This window comes from Moschus berezovskii, chromosome 2 (genome assembly GCF_049115385.1).
Source record: "Moschus berezovskii isolate FMDL1 chromosome 2, NW_MosBer_1.0, whole genome shotgun sequence".
Lineage (NCBI taxonomy): Eukaryota > Metazoa > Chordata > Mammalia > Artiodactyla > Moschidae > Moschus > Moschus berezovskii.
In genome coordinates this window covers 26,518,498-26,541,195 of record NC_142461.1, presented here as the reverse complement: position 1 = coordinate 26,541,195, position 22,698 = coordinate 26,518,498, and the positions used below count along the sequence as shown (strand labels likewise).

The following is a 22,698-nucleotide window of genomic DNA, read 5'->3' as shown; positions in this document are numbered from 1 at the left end:
TTCTCCAGGCAAGAGTACTGGAGTGGGTTGCCATTTCCTTCTCCAGGGGATCTTTCCGACCCAGGGATCGAACCCGGGTCTCCCTCATTGCAGGCAAACGCTTTAACCTCTGAGCCACCAGGGAAGCCCTATAGGTTAATATCAATCGATTATTTGTTCAAAATTCAAAATAAAAATAATACAAATTTTTATTTACTCTCAAACTTCTCAAATCTATTTACTCAAATTTCTATTTGCTCTATTTTACTGAGCACTGAATAGATGTCACCTCCTAGCAAGACTTACATTGTCTTATTTAATCTTAGGACACCTATGGGGTGAGTGAAAGTCACTCAGTCATGTCCTACTCTTTGCAACCCCAATTCTCCAGGCCAGAATACGGAAGTGGGTAGCCTTTCCCTTCTCCAGGGGATCTTCCCAACCCAGAGATCAAACCCAGGGCTCCCGCATTTCAGGCCAATTCTTTGCCAGCTGAGCCACAAGCAAAGTCCAAGAATACTGGAATGGGTAGCCTATCCTTTCGCCAGTGGACCTTCCCGACCCAGGACTCAAACCAGAGTCTCCTGCATTGCAGGCGGATTCTTTACGAACTGAGCTATCAGGGAAGCCCTACCTATGGTACAGGTATCATTATTCTACTATTACAGAGGAGAATAATAGCACTAAAGTTAAGTACCTAGAGCTGGTAGTCACCACTGTAAATGACAAAGCTGAGATTAAAATTAAATTCTTATTCCAAGGCCCTGGCTCTTCATCACCACAATTAGCAAATAGAATGTAAAAAATGTTTAGCCAAAATTTACTGCCACCTGATAGGGTTTTTTTCAAAGATACAAAGAGAGTTTATGGATTATTTTTAAAAATCTACAAATATATTCAATATTCATAATATTGAATAAACACCCACAAACACACATCAGAAAGATCACATATCTGAAAGAGATATTTGAAGTCATCTAACAAAATTCATTCCAATCCCAAAGAAAGGCAATGCCAAAGAATGCTACCGCACAATTGCACTCATCTCACACGCTAGTAAAGTCATGCTCAAAATTCTCCAAGCCAGGCTTCAGCAATACGTGAACCGTGAACTCCCAGATGTTCAAGGTGGTTTTAGAAAAGGCAGAGGAACCAGAGATCAAATTGCCAACATCCGCTGGATCATGGAGAAAGCAAGAGAGTTCCAGAAAAACATCTATTTCTGCTTCATTGACTATGCCAAAGCCTTTGACTGTGTGGATCACAATAAAGTGTGGAACATTCTGAAAGAGATGGGAATACCAGACCACCTGGCCTGCCTCTTGAGAAACCTGTATGCAGGTCAGGAAGCAACAGTTAGAACTGGACATGGAACAACAGACTGGTTCCAAATAGGAAAAGGAATATGTCAAGGTTGTATATTGTCACCCTGCTTATTTAACTTGTATGCAGAGTACATCATGAGGAACGCTGGGCTGGAAGAAGCACAAGCTGGAATCAAGATTGCTGGGAGAAATATCAATAACCTCAGCTATGCAGATGACACCACCCTTATGGCAGAAAGTGAAGAACTAAGGAGCCTCTTGATGAAAGTGAAAGAGGAGAGTGAAAAAGTTGACTTGAAGCTCAACATTCAGAAAACAAAGATCATGGCATCTGGTGCCATCACTTCATGGGAAATAGATGGGGAAACTGGAAACAGTGTCAGACTCTATATTTTGGGGCTCCAAAATCACTGCGGATGCTGACTGCAGCCATGAAATTAAAAGACGCTTACTCCTTGGAAGGAAAGTTATGACCAACCTAGATAGCATACTAAAAAGCAGAGACATTACTTTGATGACAAAGTCCGTCTAGTCAAGGCTATGGTTTTTCCAGTGGTCATGTATGGATGTGAGAGTTGGACTGTGAAGAAAGCTGATAGCCAAAGAATTGATGCTTTTGAACTGTGGCGTTGGAGAAGACTCTTGAGAGTCCCTTGGACTGCAACGATCCAACCACTCCATTCTAAAGGAGATTAGTCCTGGGTGTTCATTGGAAGGATTGATGCTAACCCTCATGCGAAGAGTTGACTCACTGGAAAAGACTTTGATGCTGGGAGGGACTGGGGGCAGGAGGAGAAGGGGACGACAGAGAATGAGATGGCTGGATGGCATCACCGACTCAATGGACATTAGTTTGAGTGAACTCTGGGAGTTTGTGATGGACTTGGAGACCTGGCGTGCTGTGATTCACGGGGTCACAAAGAGTCGGACACGACTGAGCAACTGAACTGAACAAAATTCAAAATCCCTTCTCTCTTAGAAATGTTTAAAAATATCTCATAGCATGCTTAAATTATGTCCACTAAAATTGGCATAAATTAAAGATGCTTACAATCAACATTATTATTTTTCTCTAGCCTAAAAATTCTGATCAATGTTGTAAGATAAAAATCATAAATAAGAGGTCTAGTTTTTATAAAGAAGAAAAAATATGTAATTGCTTGTACCTGAAAATATTGGTTCTCTAAAAGGTCTAGAGAATTAACTGAAAACCTGTTGGTATTCACAAGACAGTTCAATAAAAAGATTGGATGTAAGATAAACATACAAAAATCAATAGCTTTCCTATAGATCAGTGATAATCAGCCAGAAGATATAATGGAAAATACTGGGAAAACTCAATAGGTTTCTGTATCTCAATCATTATCTGTAGTAGAAGTCAACGATCCTTTTGTGGGGCTAAGGGTTCTTTTTAGTATGTCTATTTTCTGAAGTTGCAATAATAGTTGTGATTTTTCACAAGATCAGACATTACTTCTCTTTAATAAATGACTTCGTTTCTCCAATAGAAAAGGAAAGATCCAACAATGGTTCAGTATTGAAATCACAGTGTAAAATTCTTGCCTTATCAAGAACCAATTTAAGAATTACTGAAATAGTTACAGCAACAACGGTTCTGTAAATAAGGATCCCAGAATCTTTTTTGAAGGTTAGAATAAATTATGTAATGGGGTCTGTTTAGCTTAGTACAGTAGCTGTCCTAAAGGAAGACCATGTGAAACCCTCAGGTGGTGTATTTCAAACGTTTTTAAAGCTTTTCTTTTTAATCTTGCAATGATAACGTTCTCATTTTTCCATTAACATGAGTTTCCTGGTGCAAAAATACCACACTTTTATAATGTTTTACTGTAGGCCTGCATTAGGCTAATTGAAAACTCTAGGACAAACAGAGACGCAGTTCCTAAAGAAACTGCTTTAAAAGAAACCTGAATGTTCAAATATTACTTTCAGCTGCATTTCTTTGCTGGCACCTCATTAGAGAACCAAGTAATGAAATCTCAATTTCTCCCATTAGTTAATTAGCACCTTTGCATTTTAAGTACTGAAAGTGTTACACTGTTAATTACCTACTAGTCTGCTCTCAAAAATCAGTGGCTGCTTATGTTTTTTATTTTTTCTTATGCATGGATTTACACAACCCTAAAAAAAAAAAAAAAACCTATACTCTTCCGTGTGCATAGGCTAAATGTTACAAAATGTAGTGTTTAACAGCTAAAGGTGAGTTCAAGTCAACTAGTGCCCCTGTATTGATCTCTTATTTCTCCCAACACTTTTCTTCTAATCCTCTCCATAATTACATGAACTGCTAGAGCTTTCCTGACGCTGTCAATTCCTCCTGCAACCATTTTCAAATGGCTAGCAGAGAAGCCGTCGGGCACTAGATCAAATTGTCAATATTACCCACTTGGGGCAATTGACAATCCTCTTGAAGTCTCCTGGCACATCTGTCAAGAGCCAAGGTTCTTCCAAACTCTTTCCCCTTGGAAGAGAGCAAGGAGGGTGGAGGCAGAAAGGTATTGATCCATTCTTTTAACATGCTAATTGGCCCGGGGGCTGCTTCAGTCATTGCCAAACTGGACACTTCAAAAGGAAACTGTTTTTCAAAGTGGAGATGTCTTTTTCAAACACTTAAAACTGAAAACAAATGAATCTAAGCATCAAGTTCACAGTACAATGTGAAGGGGGTTGGACAAACAGAAATGCAGAGAGTGATACATGCAAGAGTACCCTTTGCATTCATTAATTGATGGTAACAAGAAGCTTAAAAGTTTGAAAGACACTTTAAACTTCTAGAACCCATGTGTCCCCCATGAACAATTTGGACATAACCTACTGTGTAGCTTACAATATTCCTTGGGAGAAGAATAAACACTGATATAATTAAACTGATACAAAAGGGTAATAGCATTAATGTTCATGAATGCTTAGACATCTCCATAATGGTGAAAATGGAATAAAACCGTTTGTTTAATTATACCTCTAACTGGCAACACACCATGATGGTTAGATGGAAAAAAAAAAAAGTAGGGTGGTAAGAGCACCATTATTAAAGGAACTTTGTCTACTGCCTTTGCTATCAGTTTATTATTTCATCAATGAAACACACAGTGCAGATAAGACTGCAAGACATAATTAAGTGCATAAGGTTGCAAGTATTGTTAACGCTTGTAAAATTAATTCATCAAACATGATGATTTGCTCAGTTTTCAGGTCATGTATTTCTCGGGATATATTGTTATCTGTGAATGGTTATTAACAGAGAAAGCCATAGAAAAGAGAGATGGCAGCTTTGGTAATGAAGAAGCCCCTGTGGAAGGCAAGAGCTGGGAAACTCAGCATCTCAAATCAGGGAAGTTCTTAAAGACAAAAACCCATGAGAAAAGCATTCCTTACTGAGCTGCGTCTTAACTGATCATGAGGTTGGCCCATATTTACCTGCCATGGTATTATGGAGGAAATCAGTATTCTGTTAACCCCTGACCCCTCGGATTTGCAGCAGACAAAGGACCAATCTGGAGGCCTGGGAGAACGCCACCAAATGTCAAACAGCAGGGAAGCGATTGTTACGGAAACAGTTGGCTTGGGCACAGCCAGCTTCATTGGGGCAAACTGCTATTCACAGAAGCAAGCCATGAGGAGATAACACCATAAAATATGAACCAAATGGAACCTTTTTTGCCTTACTTCTAAATTGTTGGCTTTATGGGACTTCATGCTGAACAGTATGAAAAAAATCCAATTTGCTTTGAAGCGCATTAGTCTGTCTAACATCCTAATTATTGTTTACATTGCCATTTGCCTTCTATTAAGAATTGAATAATTACCCAGCACTTCATAGTTTAAAAATACAAGCAAACAGGATTATCTGGGTAATTAAGAAACTGTACCGTAGCTTTGTACCGCTGTGGAAAATATCTGTACATGGAGGGGGAAATGACAATTATCAATCAACTTACTTCAAATGGTATTTTCAGGATTCTGAGCAATTGGAGATCTGTAACTTATTAAGAAGAGGTTAGTAAGATCACCTTTGAGAAGTGTGGATCTGTTTAAATCCATCCTTAGAAACAAGAGCCAGATAAGCAGCTGAATTTTCTCATCCACTAATGACACGACAGAACATACCAAGTACAGAGCCTTCTGCTGTTCTTTAATCCTAATAATCCATCCCAAATGGACTTTGAACAGCAGCATCATCAAATTTTGTCAGGCCATGTGGAGCTAAACCAAAGCTCTTCCACATTTAGATGTTGTTTTAGCTGACCCTGCCTACACTTAATTACACTGCAAAGTCTGGCTGTGCCCATTTGCTGCCCTGTGAAATTAGTTCGAACTCAAAACTAATTGAACTTCAAAAACATTTCATGCCAAGTCCTCTTCTTTTAGTTTATAGAATACATATGATCAAGGCCTTCTGAAGACAGTACTATTTTCAACATGTGAGTGAAGTTTGTTGGGTTAAATATGTATTGTACTCGCATTTTCATTCTGAGGGAATAAAGCAAAGGTTAAGTAAATTTGGAGACACTGGTGGGATGGGAAAACAGAAATTCAAAAGGCAACATTCAACCCAAAGCGAATACACATACAGAATAAGGAACAGAATTAGCGTCAGTACAACTTTGAAAGAAATGTATGTGAGACAGGAGTGAAAATAAGGGATTTTAATCATGATTTTAGGTATGCAGTTGGTTGTCTTCATTCATAGATGTATGACACTAACGCAATAAAAATACCAATGATTTGTGCAGTCTACACTTTCAGGATCTATTTGTTGAAGGGGTGAATAGGTTCCAGCCTACAAGTGACCTAACGCCTATATTTTCAGAACTTTCTGAGATCTGACAATTCTTTCTCCAAAAATTTTATCTTTTTACTTGACAATTTTTGAAAGCCCTTTCTTGGGCCACTTCTAAGCATTCCTAGCATAATCTGCACAGTGCTATCTCCTCCCTCCTCAGAAAAAAAACAGGGAGATTCCTGCTGAAACTGTCAGGAAACAGACAAGCCAAGGGATTCACCAAGACTAGGTTCCTTTCCAAAGGTCAAAATAAAATGAGCAGCAGGAGCTTGGGTTGTTTCCACAAGGGCCAAGGGGCCCTGGGAGTGACAACCAGCCACACTGGGGGAGGGCCGGGGCGGGGGGTGATGCACAAAAGGGGCCCTGTGCAAACACCCCACTCTCCGCCTTCCACCCCCAATCTCTGGAAGCATTCAAATCAAAACCGAATTAATTTGCATGGTGTCTAAATCATTGGGTTCTGCATAAACAGAAGGAGATTTTGGCTGGAGTTTCCAAAGGAAGCTCTCTAGCCTTTGTGAAAGGGGGAAATGGGTGTGCTGTTTTGCATGAGGGAGCATACAGAATATGCAAACGAGGGATCTGCTGCCGGCAAAAAAGCAACCCTAGGCCGACAGCTGACGACCCGCATTCACCCAGAAATCGCTCTGGGTCTCCAAAGGGAGTTGTCAGCGGCACCAACCTGATTGTTTCCCCAGAAGCCCAAATAGGCCCTGAATATTCATAAAATGTCCATTTAGTCATGGGACTATTAATTACCCTCCAGATCATGGGACCCAGTGACCTCACCTGCTCCCACCCCCCACCGCAAATGGCCCAGAGGTACCAGCTGTAAGGGAGAAAGGTTTTATGCCCTCAGTGAAAAAGATACAGTCTCTCAGGGTCCCATGGGCCAGCTGAGGCTTTCCTTAATCATTTCTTCTCACAAGCACAGTAAAACTAAAGAGAGCACTGAGGCATGTTATTGGACGCAGATAAACTGTTTTTAAAAAGCTAAGAGCTACAAATTGCTGCCTGATTTTATAGAAACATCTAAAGGGTAGAATAAATGTCATCCTTCTAAGCTACCTAAATCTCCGAGATTCTGAAAGTTTCCAGAGCTTCCTGATCTATTTTGATTCTAAGTGTCTGCAGACAACCCAAGGTACACTTTCTGCACCTGCAGGAGAAACAAAAAGCTGACACTTTTTGTGCAGCACTTTTCAAAGTTCTGGGTCTCAGGACCCCTTTCCGTTCCGTTCAGTTCAGTCGCTCAGTCGTGTCCGACTCTTTGCGACCCCGTGGACTGTAGCCTACGAGGCTTCTCCGTCCATGGGATTCTCCAGGCAAGAATACTGGGGTGGGTTACCATTTCCCAGGACCCCTTTACACACTGTTTAAAAAGACTGAGGATGCCAAAGTGCTTTTGTGTGTGTGAGTTAAAGATACCAATACTTACCATTAGAAACCGAAACTCAGATGAATTTATTTAAAAGTATTGATAATTAAACCCATTACATGTCAACACAAATAACACATTTTAATGAAAAAAGAACCAAATTTTCTAAAACTAAATTAGGGACAAGAGTGACATGGTTAATGTCTGGCTTAATAGAGGACAGCTGGATTCTCATATTTGCTTCTCTATTTAATTTGATGAGATATCATATATCAGGGAGCCTCTGGAAAACTCCATTCATGAGAAAAGGGGAGGGAAAAGGCAAAGAGCGTATTAAAGTCCTGACCTGTAGACCACAGGAAAGGGTCTTGGGGGAACCCAGCTGAACACATTTTGAGGGCCACTGCAGTGCTGAGGAACAGAGGACCTGACCAACAGAGACAAGACCAGTCATTTCATGCCAGCCCCTTCACTTGCATGTGTCACCACTGCCCTCACCTCGCCGCTCAAAAAAACTGCTTCAAAACCTACACCAGTTTCCACTGTTGGACAAACAATCACCAAATAGCCTATAGTGTCGCCCTATTTCTATTGAACACCAACAAAAACAACAATAACATTTTCCACTTCTCAGGCGCTTAATGATTCTAGGCACAGTACTAGACACTGTATACATACATGTGTGTGTGTGACAAGTCACTTCAGTGGTGTCTGACTTTTTGTGACCCCATGGAGCCCGCCAGGCTCCTCTATCCGTGGGATTCTCCAGGCAAGGATATTGGAGTGGGTTGCCATGCCCTCGTCCTTATATGGGTGTCTCATACATAATAAACTATCATTGTCACCAATTTGCAAATATAGACTTGAAGTTAGGGAGGTTAAGTTAGTGACCATGATCACCCACCTAGTTAAGTAGCACACCTGCAAACTAAACTCAGGTCTCAAACTCCAAAGGCAGACCTTAGCCATTTTGTACTAATAATTATGTTAGCGCATAGACTATAGAGATTTTTGAACATCCAGGTGCAGAGATGGTTCATAACTATAATGAAAATAGCTAAGACCCAATTGAAGTAGGAATTATAAACAAGGAGTTAATTAACACATGTCACATGCAAAGATTCTGATATATCATGTTGACTCCATGAAATGTTACTCCACCAAATAAATGTTTAATATGAAACAGGCCACAATTCCTTCTGCATTTATTTATTCATTCATTCTATGAACATTTAATGAGACCCAACTATGCTCCTTAATTGCCAGCAGTCTTACTTGTTTGGTTGTCCTGGACTGAACTCCTTCCATATATATGCTCATGGTCAAGAAGGTTTATTAAAATCATTTGTCCAAGAAAAAGCCAGAAAAATAACAAAGCAAAGTTAATCATTCAATTTTTTCTTTAAGTATAGGTACGATTTACAAGTTAAACTGTTGGTTTAAAAATATTACTAGAAAAAACTAAGATCCCCGAACTATCCATCAACAAAGAAAAAAATAAAGTATGATATATTCACACTACAGAATATTAACTATCAATTATGAAGGATGGAGGAAAGTTATATTCGCTAATATAGAATGATGTCCAAGATAAATAGTCAAATATCATAAAAACAAGATGACAAGATGATTCCATTTCAGTTATTTTTTAAAACACACATATATAGATATATTTGGGTTATCTACTAAATCATAAAGACTGATAAATCAGAAATAAGCTGGAGTAAGAGTTTCAAGCATACAATTCTTTTGTAATGGTAAATTCATCAATTAAATGCAAAAAGAAAAAATGCCCCCCCCAAACCTAAGTATTAAAATTCAATGATGTGAAAGTCAAACATATATCATGACCAGCTCTGCTTTGCACAGTAGTAGCTGAAAAGCCATTTAATCGGTCTTTCTCCTAAAGACTCAAGTCTTAACAGAATAATTATGTCTTAATTCATTTTTGAAAAGTACAAGGAAGCTCAGTCAGATTAAAATAAGTCATCAAATCTTAAATACCGGATTCAAAAATTCCTAACTGAGATAATTCCTACATGATGCTTTAGTGAATCCAAAATAGACCACTGCCTGATTCACTCACAAAAGAAGCCTGGTCACATGTAGAGGAGAAAATAAAAAAGTATAACAGAAAAAGGACAATAATTAAACCCTGCTCTTCTTGGATATAAAGAATTGCGTCTTTCAGTGATCACAGCCATGCTTCAAAGTCAGAGATAAAAGCAACCATGTGATTTAAGCAATTGATTCTTAAAGACATGATTCAAAGGTGGAAGAAAAATTTCAAAAGTGGAAAGAATATAACAGCATCTCTCTGAACTATATGTTAAATGCATCCTTTCTGGTACTTCTTTCTCCTAAGGTTCTTCTATAATATACTAGGAAAACAAAGTAGTCATTTTTTTAAACACAGACCTCTCTCTTTTTTCAGAGCATGAATATGAAATATATCTATTTTATAGCCATCAAAGCATTTCCATCTTGTTTTTTCTCAAAAGACCTTTTAATAAGAAGCTTTTACTGATATGAAGGCATCATATATGTAATAATACATATAGGACCCCAAACAATTTACAGCAAAATTATAGATTTAAGCAAGGTTTGATTCCTACCCAGCTTGATTTTGTCACAGTTGTGATTATTTGTCCTTAAGTGACTCCATAAGACAGTTTTCTTTTTATTAGTATTATTTTTATACATGCTGTCTGAAAATGCTGCTTATTACTATTTCACAAAGATTAAATCTGTGACTTCTCTTTCATTTCTCAGCTTTTTAATTAAGCAAAAAATAAGGTAATAAAGAATTTTTTCATCTCTTCCTCCAGCTTAATATTTTTGAAGTAATAAAAATAACCCTGTAAAACATCTGGAACATTCCCTCATGGAGGGGCAGGGTACGTACTAGGGGAGAGGGAGACAAGTCTGAGGTGGATTTCTTTTTCCTTCCTCCGACTAACTAGAAGTTACTTATCCTCTGCACCCCATCACTAGGCAAGTTCAAACTACAGCTAATGCCAGCCAGACATTCTGCTGCAGGAAACAAATGAGTGGCTTCCACTCTTTTTTTGTCCTGCTGAGACTGAGCCAAATCATTTCAGAAAATGTTATTCTAGGGGAGGGTGAACTTGCAGCTGCTGCAGAGGGCAAGCCTGCCATCGCCCTGCCACTCTTGACACTTTTGACGGGGCTCCTCACCCTCTGTCTGCATTTGCATGTACTGCTTGGAGGTAAGAACTCCAAGAGGAAGTGTCCTTCTGTCTTCAAGGTCTCTGGAGGATTCTGGCAGATGATCAGGGTTAGATTCAAACAACAGCATACCCCAGGCCCCCTCCCGCCCTTGCCATTTTTGCCCAGGGATCTTTTGTCAAACATTTAAGATCTTAATCAATCTTCACTCTGACCTCCCAGACCCCAAGGAAGATGGATGAGGAAGTAGGTGACCTTTCACCTGTCCTTCTATTTGTCCTGCCACAGAAGACCCATTGAAAAGACAATTGGGGAGGGATCTGCTGCCAGAGTTCTGAGGACTTGCCCATTCTCTTTTATATCCTTTCTTAAGCTCCCTTTACACCCTGGTCTTTCTTGTTCCGCTCCCAAATCACTTTTCTTTCACTCAAAGGAAAAGTTCTCTTTCCTATAGTGGAGGGGAAAAAAAAACAGACACTCTCCAAATATCATTTTCAAATGATCCTTACCCTTTGTTAGGGTGAAGGCAATGCTTCCTATCTTTGTCCTTGACTTCTAAGAGTGGCTCGAAGATGGACTTCCCTTTTACCATTTCAACTCAACACCCTTAAAAGTCAACAGCTATGACCTTGATAAGAGTGATAAAAGAAGCTAGCATTAACATCAGTTTAATGCTTTATGATCTAAACAGTGATTTTTTACCAATTTTATATCACTGTGTCCTCTAAGTCTCTAAGCTAAGTACAATTATTATCAACCCATTTTATAGATTAACAAATAAAGGCACAGAGGGTTTAAGAAACATGCTCAAGGTCGTGCAGCTAAGTGACCAAATTGAGACATATTTCCTTGTATGGATGTTCTTCTGCTCTGCCTAGGTAATCCTGATACACCAGTAATGATGGCACATGCCTGTGTGCATGCGTGCGGTCACTTCATCATATCCAACTCTTTGCAACCCCATGGACTGCAGTCCTCCAGGTTCCTCTGTCCAAGGGATTCTCCAGGCAAGAACACTGGAGTGTGTTGCCATTTCCTTCTCTAGGGGAACTTTCCAACCCAGGCATTGAACCCGCGTCTCTTATGCATTGGCGGGCAGGTTCTTTACCACTAGCGCCACCTGGGAAGCCAAATGGTGGCACAGATGGAAGCAACCATTTCTTATTACTCTTAAAATGTTTCTTATTACTCTTAAGATGTTGAATTATCTCTTTAAAAAATCTCAGTCAAGTTTGGGATTTAAGAATTCTTGTGATTCAAGTTTTTTATTCCTCCCTCAATTCATCAGAGATTCTTACCTGATAGTGTTTAAAAACAAGCAGTGCAAGGTTTTGTGCAAAAAGTGTCTTCTTGAAAGATTTACTCTTTCTACAAATAGCAAAGAAAGTGCGTGTGTAGCACGAGTGAGTGAAAGAATGAAGATTCTCAACAATAGCTTAATCAAACTTCCACTTCCCTTAAATATCTAGTCTTGTTAGGAACAGTTTGCTCAGAAATGGACTGAACCTAATCCATGCAGCCTCAACCTTTCTATGAATCACGTGATGATGAACTGTATTCCTACGATTATTTCCATAAAGCCATCCACTACCATGTTCAACTGCCTTTACATTCACTCCCCCCTCCATCTTTTTCTCTTTTCCTTCTAATTTGGGTTGTAAAAATGTCAAGGAGTTTCACAGTGCAGCAATGTATGAGTTACTGGGCTGTGTGACAATTGGAAATCAATGACATTAGATACAGAGAGATGTACTAATGCCAGAAACATGAACATCTGCGCAAGAAAAGGAAGACAACGTGTTTTTTAAGAAACATATATGTAAGAATCTTCACATGTTAAGATGTGCAAGTCTTGTCTTACAAAAATCGAAAAGGAAGAACAATTTACTCTAAGATGCGAAGCAGTATTATTACCCTATTCATTTCACTCTTCCTGCTTGATGATTATAATTTAGGTGCCAACAATGCACTCATATTTTTCTAATGTTAACACTGGAATATACTTCAGGGTTTCCATTTGGTACAGCTTACCTAGTAGTTGCTAAGCAAGAAATTAATCTTTGTTTAAAAAAAAACCTTGAAATTCAAACGTCTTAATTTTCAACTTTACCTTTTGACTCAAAGTCAAAAAAAAGGTTGCCAGTCTTTATCCTGTTTTATATTTTCAATGCATTTAAAAGACATTCATTGTTAGCTACTTCTAGAAATAACTATAGCACATCAAGAAGAACACTTATGATCTCTGACAGGAGAAATATATAACTCTATAACACCAAACTACCCTAAATGCAACTTTCTTTAGGTTATAACTGTTGATTTCCAATTGGTCAAGTGGATTGCTCTATAGTCAATCCCACCCTGTCATTAAAATGGTTGAAATGCCAGACAAATTGTTTGGCAGTCAGTTATTTCAGGCTCTTTAATCACCAAATCAGATGAACCATGAGGTAGTGTAGTCTGCAGCTCAACAATTACCCTGAGAAAAGATTAATCTGATCTGTTCCAGAGAAGGGACCCAGAGTTGTACACGTTAGTAAGTAACCATAATAAGACTGGCAGCAGCAGACTACTGATAACCACTGAAGATAAATACCAAGCAAAAATACAAGTCTTGAGATAACTGATTTTTGTAAGCCTTACTTCACACGTGATATGAGCAATCCATATAAATATGGAATACTCCCAGCCTTTACTCAAAAACAAAGCTACTATAAGAAGTCTGCAAACTCTCCCCAAAAGGGGAAATAAGAGAAGAGGGAATTGCAGACAGGGTTAAATGAGAGGAAAACAAGTCACCTTCGTAATATAATCAATAGTCATTAACGTAAACCAAAAAAAAAAAAAAAAAAACCTGGATTTCTTCAAAAACTCAATAAGCAAAATGGATCACAATTTACTACTGCCTCTGACCACAGATCCAATAAGAAGACTCTTACTAGCTCTTTATCGCCTCCTCAGGGAAATCAAGAGGTCTTTCATCAAGATTCAGTTCACTTGGAGACCCCATCAATGGGCGCTCAATGGAACAGAAGGCACGTGAAGCCCTGTCGGTCCACTGTGCTGACCCATGTCTGCACTGCTCCACAAGGCAGGAAAAACTGGACGTTCCTCACACAGTTCGATTTTAATCAGCAGGAGGAAACTGGAACAACAAACCCTAATTTGACATTGAAATCATTCACGGACATATCCACAGGAGGAGAGATGTTTACCAACAGGAGAATCAGGGTTCGAAAATGTGTGGGTCCTCTTGAAGCAAGGATCAATCAGGGCCCTTTCTTCGGGCTTGTTCATTTACATTTCAGAGGGCACATCAAGCGGGTTCACATCTAAGTGCCTGTTAGCAAACGTGTTTGGCCTTCTGCTGATTACAGCAGCATCGTTTATTTTGTCAGTATTAGAATCGTCTTAGCTTTGCCACCTGGAGCTGGAGCACTTCCTCATTAGACCCCTCTGTCCCACCACATCCCACAGGGGCTGCTAATTACTGGCTTCACTCCATTTAGTCTCATCTCTGATTTAATTACGTGCACTAAGCCCGAATGAAAAGTACAATATGGCTCTCCTCACCTTGGCATTCTCCATTCCGCTCTTCATGCCCGGCATTGCACAGGCAGTTGCCAATGGGAACCAGCCATTCGCCATCTGCCCCGCAGTACATTTTTGGCACATCCTTCTCCTCTGAGTTGTTGACACAGGAGCCTCGAACTTCCACCAGGGAAGAAGTATCAGCGCCTGTGACGGTGTCCGGAAACTGGGCCAGATTGCGAACGGTGAGCGGACACTTCTTGTAGAACACGCGGACCGATACCAAGGCGATGCAAGCCCCCACGTCCTGAAAAGCCAGGTAGAACCCCTTTTTGCTCAGCGGCCCCACATCCCGGATCTCCGTGTTTAGCTTCATGATTCGGTCGCCAATGTCTACTTGGGTGAAGCTCTCGTCAGCTGCGACGGTGTCAATTTTGGCAAACTGGCTCTCTCGGATAAAACGCTCTTTGTCGTTGTCTGATTCGTAGTAGTACAGGTTAAACGTCTCCTTGCAAGTGCCCATCACACCCGGAAGACTGTTGCAGTCCCTCAAGGTGAACTTGATCTCGATGTACACCCTCTGAGCCCCTTCTCGGGTGATCCAATCAGTTCGCAGCCAGTTATTCTGGCTGGGTTCCATCACGTTGCAGACTTGGTAGGTTCGGATTGGTGTATTCTTTTCATCCATAATACTCACTTCCTCCCACTGCAAAGAGCCAAAGGAAATGCATCAATTGCAAACATTTCATCATACAGGGATTTATCAGTTCTGTTTTCCCCTCATAGGACAGTGATGATTTTTGTTTCAATAAGAAAGAAAGAAAACTACCCAGCACCAATTCCTCATCAAGATGGTACTGTATTGGGGAGCTATTTTCTTTTCCTTGTTTCACTCTTTTGCCTAAAATTCCAGAGGTATTACTGGATTGATTACTTCTGAGTTCTCAGGCAGTTCTGGTGGTGGTCTAACAACCTCAAATTCACCTATTACAACAGCTGCAATTTCAAGTGGCAACAGTTCAAATTTACTCATAAATGAAAAACTAGGGATGTGTATTGTTCCAACAACTGAGCAGAGACCTGCAAATTAAGAGCAGGAAGAGCAGAGTTTGCCAAAGGAAGACAATTATCAGTTAATTAGTGGTGCTCCTGTCAGAACTTTGCTCTCTAATACCTAAAAAATGGCAGTCGATTTTGTTTTTTCTTTTTTTTTTTTTTGGCATTGTCATTACTCTTTAAAGGGGTAAAGAAAATCTCACTATTCTGATTTTGGTAATGCTGGAAAGAGAAAGAGTAAACTTTATGATTGGATTTCTCAAATGCACTGTTATTTAAAATGGTAGGACACTTTTCAAGAGCATGTATTCAGTCCAAAAGTTTGTATACTGTTGTTAATTTTTAAAACAAAGCCACATTAAGTAAACATGAATGTACAGATGCATTGCTTCTAAACAGTCTGTGGATATTAAGAAAAAAAAATAGTAAGTGGTATTTATGATGGAAAGCCCAAGAAAATTAAAGGATGGTAGGGTTTTCTTTCAGTATACTTTGTAACATAAAGATTCTCACAGTGGGATAATCTGAGTTTGGCAAAATTCACGGTGACTAGCATTCTAGTTTCATTTTCACTGTGCTTTTAAAACAATCCTAAAAGCAGCAAGATAATCTGGGGGCTCCTACCAGACTAGTAGGCAGCCTCCAATTCTTCATTAACATCTACAGTAATGGCTTTATATAGAGCTAGTATAAATCAGCTTAAATATCTAACACATGAATATAATTAGAAGAAAAAAAGATAGTTTAAAAAAATCATATTCTATAATAGCTCCACTTAAAGCTCCATTCAGTCCAATGAAGTACATAGAATCATAATGTATCTTTTAACAGGTTTCCCATCTGTGCATTGGAAAACTATTAATGGATGGAAATGTTACTATGTGAAGGGCCATAATACATAAAGTTCTGCATCCCTTTCATCTGCCACCATTATGAAAGTTGGAACTGAAAGAGATAAGTGCCCTGTGGTGATTAAAATTTATTTTTATCCACTAAGCAATAAATCACCAGTAATTTACTTATTTGGGGAAATTCATGTAAATCCAAAAATAGATCCCCACCTTCAAAAAAACCTACTCAGCATGCTTCTCATCTCAGAACAAAGGAAATATGGGAAAACACATTTATCAATGTAAATGAAAGCACGTAGGGACATCTCCACAGTTCATACAGATAATTCAGATCTAATTCAGATTTTCCAGCCAAACTTAATTGTCTAAACACATTGATCAATTCACCAGAACAATGACAAATCTCCCCTTAGTTTTGCATTTTTCAATCAGTGTCAGAAACTCAATATTCTCCTTTAAATGAATACTGCCAAGAAATTAGGTTTTTGCTATAATGTTGCCATCAGGAGTCATCACTTTCCATTATTTTCATGTTCCGCTTAGCTGTTCTAATGGAAAAATGAAACCATAACTCATTTTTGACCTGGTGGTATTGTCAAATAAGGTTTCTTTTTAAAGATAACAATAACAACAAACAAATGTATGTCATTATTGGTCAGAATTATAATTTCAAATTTCCAACCAAGGTGTGAACTGTTCTAAGGATAAGTAGAGATTTCAGAATAATGAAAAAAAACTCAAATATGCTTTTACACTAAAGAAAGAACTTTTTAAAGCCAATCCATCTCCCACTTGGTAGATATCCAATTTATCCCTTCACTCTAAGTCTGAAAATTTCTTCTTTATTACAAAAGCTAGAAATTAATTAAACTTTATAATTTGGCACATAATTTTTCAAAGGCTACTATATATTTTAGAAGGACTGATTTTCTTACAGACAAGTTCATTTCTTACCTTTCATAATAATAATACTTTAAACATTATACATACATGGCATTTCAGGAAAGGGAAAGAGAACATTCTATATTCAGAAGTCCACATTCTGCCCATAAAAAGTTCTGGGTTGTGTATAATCAGCTATGCACAGTATTTTTTTTTTAAGGAACATCAAGACAACCAAAAAGTTTTGTGTCTAGAAAAAGTGATCAGATGGTCTTTCAACAGTTCTCAGGAGCTGGGGTGTGGAGAAGGAGATGTCTGTGGCATATTAAATTTCAATAAAAGCTTTCCAGAAACAAGCAGACCATGAACGATACTCAAAATATGTGCTACTGCTTGCTTTTAAATAGGTCGTATGTACATTGAGTGTAACAGGTCAGGTCCAAAATCATGCTAGATATGTCCTCTCTTTAAACTTGGGAACAATCAGTAAGAAAAATAAAGCTCATTATATTTTCTAATGCAAGTACTGATACCTTCATTCTCAGTTTTGCCAGCAGTTCTAACACTTTCAACCTACAGAGAAATACCCCTGGTGTAGCATGGGAAAGCCTCCTTGAATCAGTGACCTTTCCAGGGTATAGGATTAACAAGAGTCTGACTCTCACAAGATAAAGCTGTACCTTTCTTCGCATTCAAAGGATGAGGGCAATTGCCTGCAATCAGCGGTGAATACAGCCTGTCTACACTGCCAGAGACCTGCCAATCACTCTCCCTCCCATTAAAAAAAAAAAAAATGGTTTTGAGGGCAGACTAGAATTTTTCAGCAGAGACCAAACCAACTGCAGTCAAGTTCAGGCTGAAAAACAGGAAGGCAGGGCAATCTCCATTTTATTTCAAATGGATGACAAGACTGGCTTCGGAAAAAAACAGCCTAAAATTCTTTTTCATGTCTGCTTTCTTGCCTTATTTGTGACACCTATCTTCCATAAGTTTCTATGAATCTTTTTTTCCAATCCTTTATTGTTTATTCAGTGGCCAGGTATGAAGCGCCACACTGTGTGCCGGCATTACAATTTTTGCTGATAAGGACTCCTAATCTTTCACCCCCACCCCACTGCTTTTAATCAAGTGACTGAGTCATAGACTATCAAGCATGTAAAGGTAGGATGATATGCTTAATTTTTAAAACATTTGAGAGTTATTTCAGTTTGGCAGAAGCCAGAGTTACACGTTGTACTGATTTCTTTCCAAAGCTGATTCATTCTGACCTGTTATTAAGGTGTTGGGGACAGGGGGATAGGGTAGGAGAATGTGGCTATCGACCTAATTCTATTCTCAGAATCCTCTGATACAGGCAGTGATGGCAAATTCAAGAAGAAATGCACTCTCTCATACTTTAAGAATCCAGTCTCCCTGAACCCCAAAAATCCAAGATTCCAAATACTTTAACTGTCACATTTAGTATCAACAATGCACAAACATGGGGCTTTTTCTTTTCTTTCTGCATAGACGTTGCCCCTGGTGCGACACCTATGTAGGTTCATAAGGCTTTCTCTCAGTGTGCAAGTGAACAGCAGCTGATTTAAGGTCCTCATAGCAAGTTACAGAGCCCCCCACTGCTCACACACAGAACTAAACCTGCTTCTGGTATAATTGGAAATGTTTTCTCTCTGGTATCTTTATTTATTCATTTTCCTCATCTGGAACAGAACAATTGCTCTAAAATTAACCCTGTCAGGATTTCACGGCTATCACAGGAATAGGCATAAATTCTAATTTGGTCCCCAGATCATATTTCCTGTCGGTGTTTTAGTTTTAAATGGGCATCTAAGGCGATGCCTCCACCAGTCTCCTAGTTTTGAAACCCCTTTCTGCCCTTTTGGATTCCAGTTCTGCCATGACAGAGCTATCCAAAGGGAGTATAGGATTTCTCCAACAAAGCGTAATTCACTTCATAGGCCATGGTGGAAATCTGACCCCCTGGCCACAATCAACAAGAATCAAGCCATTAGGACTCTCAGAAAGTTGCTAATCACTCCTTTTTACCCTGTGGATCAGAAAGCAATTTGAAAAACTTACCCCTCCTTCCAGAGGGCTGGCTATCCACCCAAGTTCTCCCTGAACAGATCTGGAATCCAATAAGGTAACTGCAAAAAAAAAGAAAAGAAAAGAAAACCAAAGAAAAATAGATTAATTTCCAATTGCAAAAAGCCAATACTACAAAAAACCATTTGCCTGAGCGTTTCCATATGTGCCGAGGGTGTGCATATCCAGCTCTGATCAAAACCTAAACTCGGTCTCACTTATGTAAATAATCATTACTCACTTGATCTTCTCCCCTCTTTAAATCTGCAGGTTCTTATTTATTTAACTTGCTTAGCATTTAAAATTCCATCCCGGGACTCAGTTGATTCATTTTCTAAAAAGGATGAATACAGAATCTCAAGTACAATTCAAAAAATAAATATATGTATGTAAGGCAGTTACACTCCAGAGCAAAATCTGCATTCATCTCTGTCTGGTATCTACTAGAGTTATTTGTTTTTGCAAGTTTCAGATGACCGCATAACTCATCATCATGGTGACAGAGCCACAAGTGAATTCTATCAGAGTACTCAAAGGGTCATGAAAAGGCTCTCTCTCTTACGATTTTTGTTTCCCCTCCACCACCAAATAAATAGGCTCTGGATGTGGTATCCGCTGTTTTTTCAAATATCAAAGTTTCAGAAGGGAGGGATGGCAGACGTGTGGACTTAGGATGCAAATACACTTTAAGTATTCGCTTTCCCAGGTCTTTTTGAGGACAATCGGAGACTACTCCTTTGGCCAGGAGGAAATCACTGGTTTAAATTTGAGATATGGAGCAGAGCTGCCGAAAAGATTTACTGTGCTTGTGCTACACCTATGAGCATGCATCCAAGCTTAGGACGACCGGGAGGTCGACTACACAGCCGTCGCACCCCGCCCAAGCTGAAACAGTCCTAGGCTCGGAGGGCACTGAAAAGGACGCCATGAATTCCTGAACTCTCCACATTCTCTTTCCCACCGAAAGCTGCAGGCCTGGGGGTCGAAAGGCCCATCTCAAAGAAACCACTGGGTTATTAATTTGATTAGCGGAGATAGCTCTTTGATCTGGGGGAGGGGTGGGAATGCGAACCCTTCATTCTTGCTCCAGCGCACCCCAACTCTGTCTTGCCCCCGGCTCCTGAATTCTGCCCACCTCCCCATTCATTTCACCCCGACGTCAAAGTAGTTAAACCGAGCCTCTTTCTCCTGATTTTCCCGAGAAGTCTGAATTCCTAGGATCTCTTAATTATTTTAAAATGTAGAGCTTTCCCCGGTTTGCTCCAGCCCGGAGTTGCGCCCCACTCCTTTCTCTCCTCTCGGTCCCTAGAGAAAAGCCCGCTACATCCATTTGGATTTATGTAAGGTGGATTAGGGACACAAAGGGAACAATAAGACCCAATTTACAAAAAAAGGGAGGGAGTAGAAAGGGAGGGTAAAAAGGAGAAAAGAAAACGTGATGGGAATAAAAAGCAACAAAATGAATTAATTTTTAAGGGGGAGGAGGGGTCAAAGAGGGGGTGATCCCCCCCTTTCGACAGCAGCCTACAGCTCCATCAGCGCCTTTTTTGTCTAGGGTTCCCAAGTTTTCCTTCCAAAAGAAAAAGCAAGGCGGGGGGGCGGGGGTGGAAATCTCTGCGTTTGGTGCAGAAAGGTCTTGAGGGACGTCCTAACAAGAGTTCGAAGTAGTCAGGAGAACGCGGGATCCAGGATTCGGCTCAGAGGAATGACTCTGGGGATCGAGGGGGCAGGAGCGACCGAGACGGCCCTTCTGAAGGAGGGAGGAGACCAGGAGGGTGAGAGAGCGCCCCTTTCCTCCCAAGCCGAGCCGAGTCTGCCGGCAGGTGTGTGAATCTCTGGGAGCCTCCGTCTGGCGAGCTCTGGGTACCGACTGCCCAGCTGAAGCTAAGTTGGTTTTTGGCTCCCTCCTTCGGAATAGGGAAAATGATAGATCGTGCGGGAATGGATGGACGGATCCTGGAGAGACAGACAGACTGACGGATGGACGGATGGGTGGATGGGGGAGGGTGGGGAGGTGGAGGAGTAGACGAGACGGATGCGCGCAGGCTCGAGGGCGAGCATCACCAGAACACACGCGCGCCCAATCGGGGCACTCGAGCACAGGCACACAATTGTCCGCGTACACGCGGGCACCCGCGCACCCACATCCACGCATATGCGCCCGCGCGCAAACACACACGCGCACGCAACTCGCCTTTCTCTGAGATCATTGGAAACTAAATGATCAACCCCCACCTCCACGACACAGGCACACACACAGCCCTCCCAGCACGTCCAAACCGACGCGCAGAAAACTGAGCACCAGCACGGAACCAGTTGGTCCCGCACGTTCCCTCCAAACTAACCCGGGGTACAGTTCTGGGGGCCAAAAGCTAAAACTCGAGTTCATTCAACTTGCCAGCGGGTTCTCCAGGTCTGGGGGTGACATAAGTAGCTTGGGAACCCCCTAGGCCGAAAATCGCACCCCCAGAGCGCGGGGCCCCACTGGGAGAAAGGTGTTTAACGCCGGGTGCTAGAAATCAGGTCACCGGCACCCGCCGAGCGGCGCCACGACCGCTGTGCGGCGGAGGCTTGGAGCCGGGTCCCGGGAAGCGCAGGGCTTGGGAAACTTTGCAGAAACCAGAGCTCGCAAGGCTTTCGCAAGAACCCGAGAGCACCGCGAGACCCTCAAGGAGCTCTAGGCTTCCTTTCCCCCTCGACCTGAGCAGAGTTGGGAAGTGGTAGTAGGAATAGGTCCACAAAATTTTATTTGTTTTTTTATCTTGGCGTTGTCTCCTGTGCGTCCCCTCGGGGCGCATCCACCGGCTGCCTTCGCCTGTGGATGCCGATAAACTTCGTCCTTTCGCTACAAACTTGGGCAACCCCTTCACACGCACCGGTCACCGCCCCGCAGCAGGCTACCCGGCCGCTCCCCGCGGTCCCTTCGCGGTTCCCCGTCGCTCCAGCTCCCTTCTCCGGAGTCAGGGCGCACCGCTCGCTCCGGGATCCCCCCGCACCCTCCGGCCTCGCACTCCCGGGGACCATTCAATCGCCGATCGTCGCTTCTCTGTCCCAAACCGCTGAAAGATCGCCCCGCTCTTACCTTCATTCGCGGGGTACACCCTGGAACCGGTGACAGCGTCGCAAATCCCAATGAGAAACGAAAAGAAGACGAAATAAAAAATCCCAGCCATGGTTCGCCGACGCCAACGCTGCTCCTGCCGCTTCTATCCCAGTGGAATAAATGCTTAACTTAGGAGTGCAGCAGGCTGAAGACATTGCCAAGGGGGTGGGCCCGGTCCGTGACGTGCACCCGCCAGTCCGGGGTTCTCGGCCAATGGTAGCTCAGACGGCGCTGCCTGGCCCCGCCCCTGATGAGCAGAGCCCGTCCCGGAGCCCCGCCCCCTCTGGGCTCGGCGGGGCGTTCAGTCTCCCCGGGATTGAAGGGGAGAGTTTTGCCGCGTCCCTCCCCCGCTGGAGGGAGGCAGCGGGGTCCCCTGGTCGCCCCTCAGGGTTCCAGCCCCTGAGCGGCGGAAGGAGCTTTGAGAGACTCTGCATTGGTTGGGCGGGGGGGTGGGGGGAAGTCCGAAGAAAGGTTGGGCATCCCGTGTTCCTCCTCGGGCGATTTGAGATGGAGGAAAACGC

General features: G+C 41.5%; 1 protein-coding gene across 2 annotated transcripts in view; it reads right to left on the bottom strand.

The window, feature by feature from the left end:
* EPHA4 (EPH receptor A4) overlaps nucleotides 1-22,307 on the bottom strand; it is a 161,145-nt gene extending 138,838 nt beyond the window's left edge. For both annotated transcript variants that reach the window (XM_055397687.2, XM_055397688.2), the window contains exons 1-3: nucleotides 22,157-22,307; nucleotides 19,069-19,136; nucleotides 14,243-14,906 (exon numbers count right to left, since the gene is read on the bottom strand). In XM_055397687.2, the coding sequence (XP_055253662.1) occupies nucleotides 14,243-14,906; nucleotides 19,069-19,136; nucleotides 22,157-22,247 (823 nt within the window). In that variant the 5' untranslated portion in view covers nucleotides 22,248-22,307. The remainder of the gene's footprint in view (nucleotides 1-14,242; nucleotides 14,907-19,068; nucleotides 19,137-22,156) is intronic.
* Between the last annotated feature and the right edge of the window lie 391 nt (nucleotides 22,308-22,698).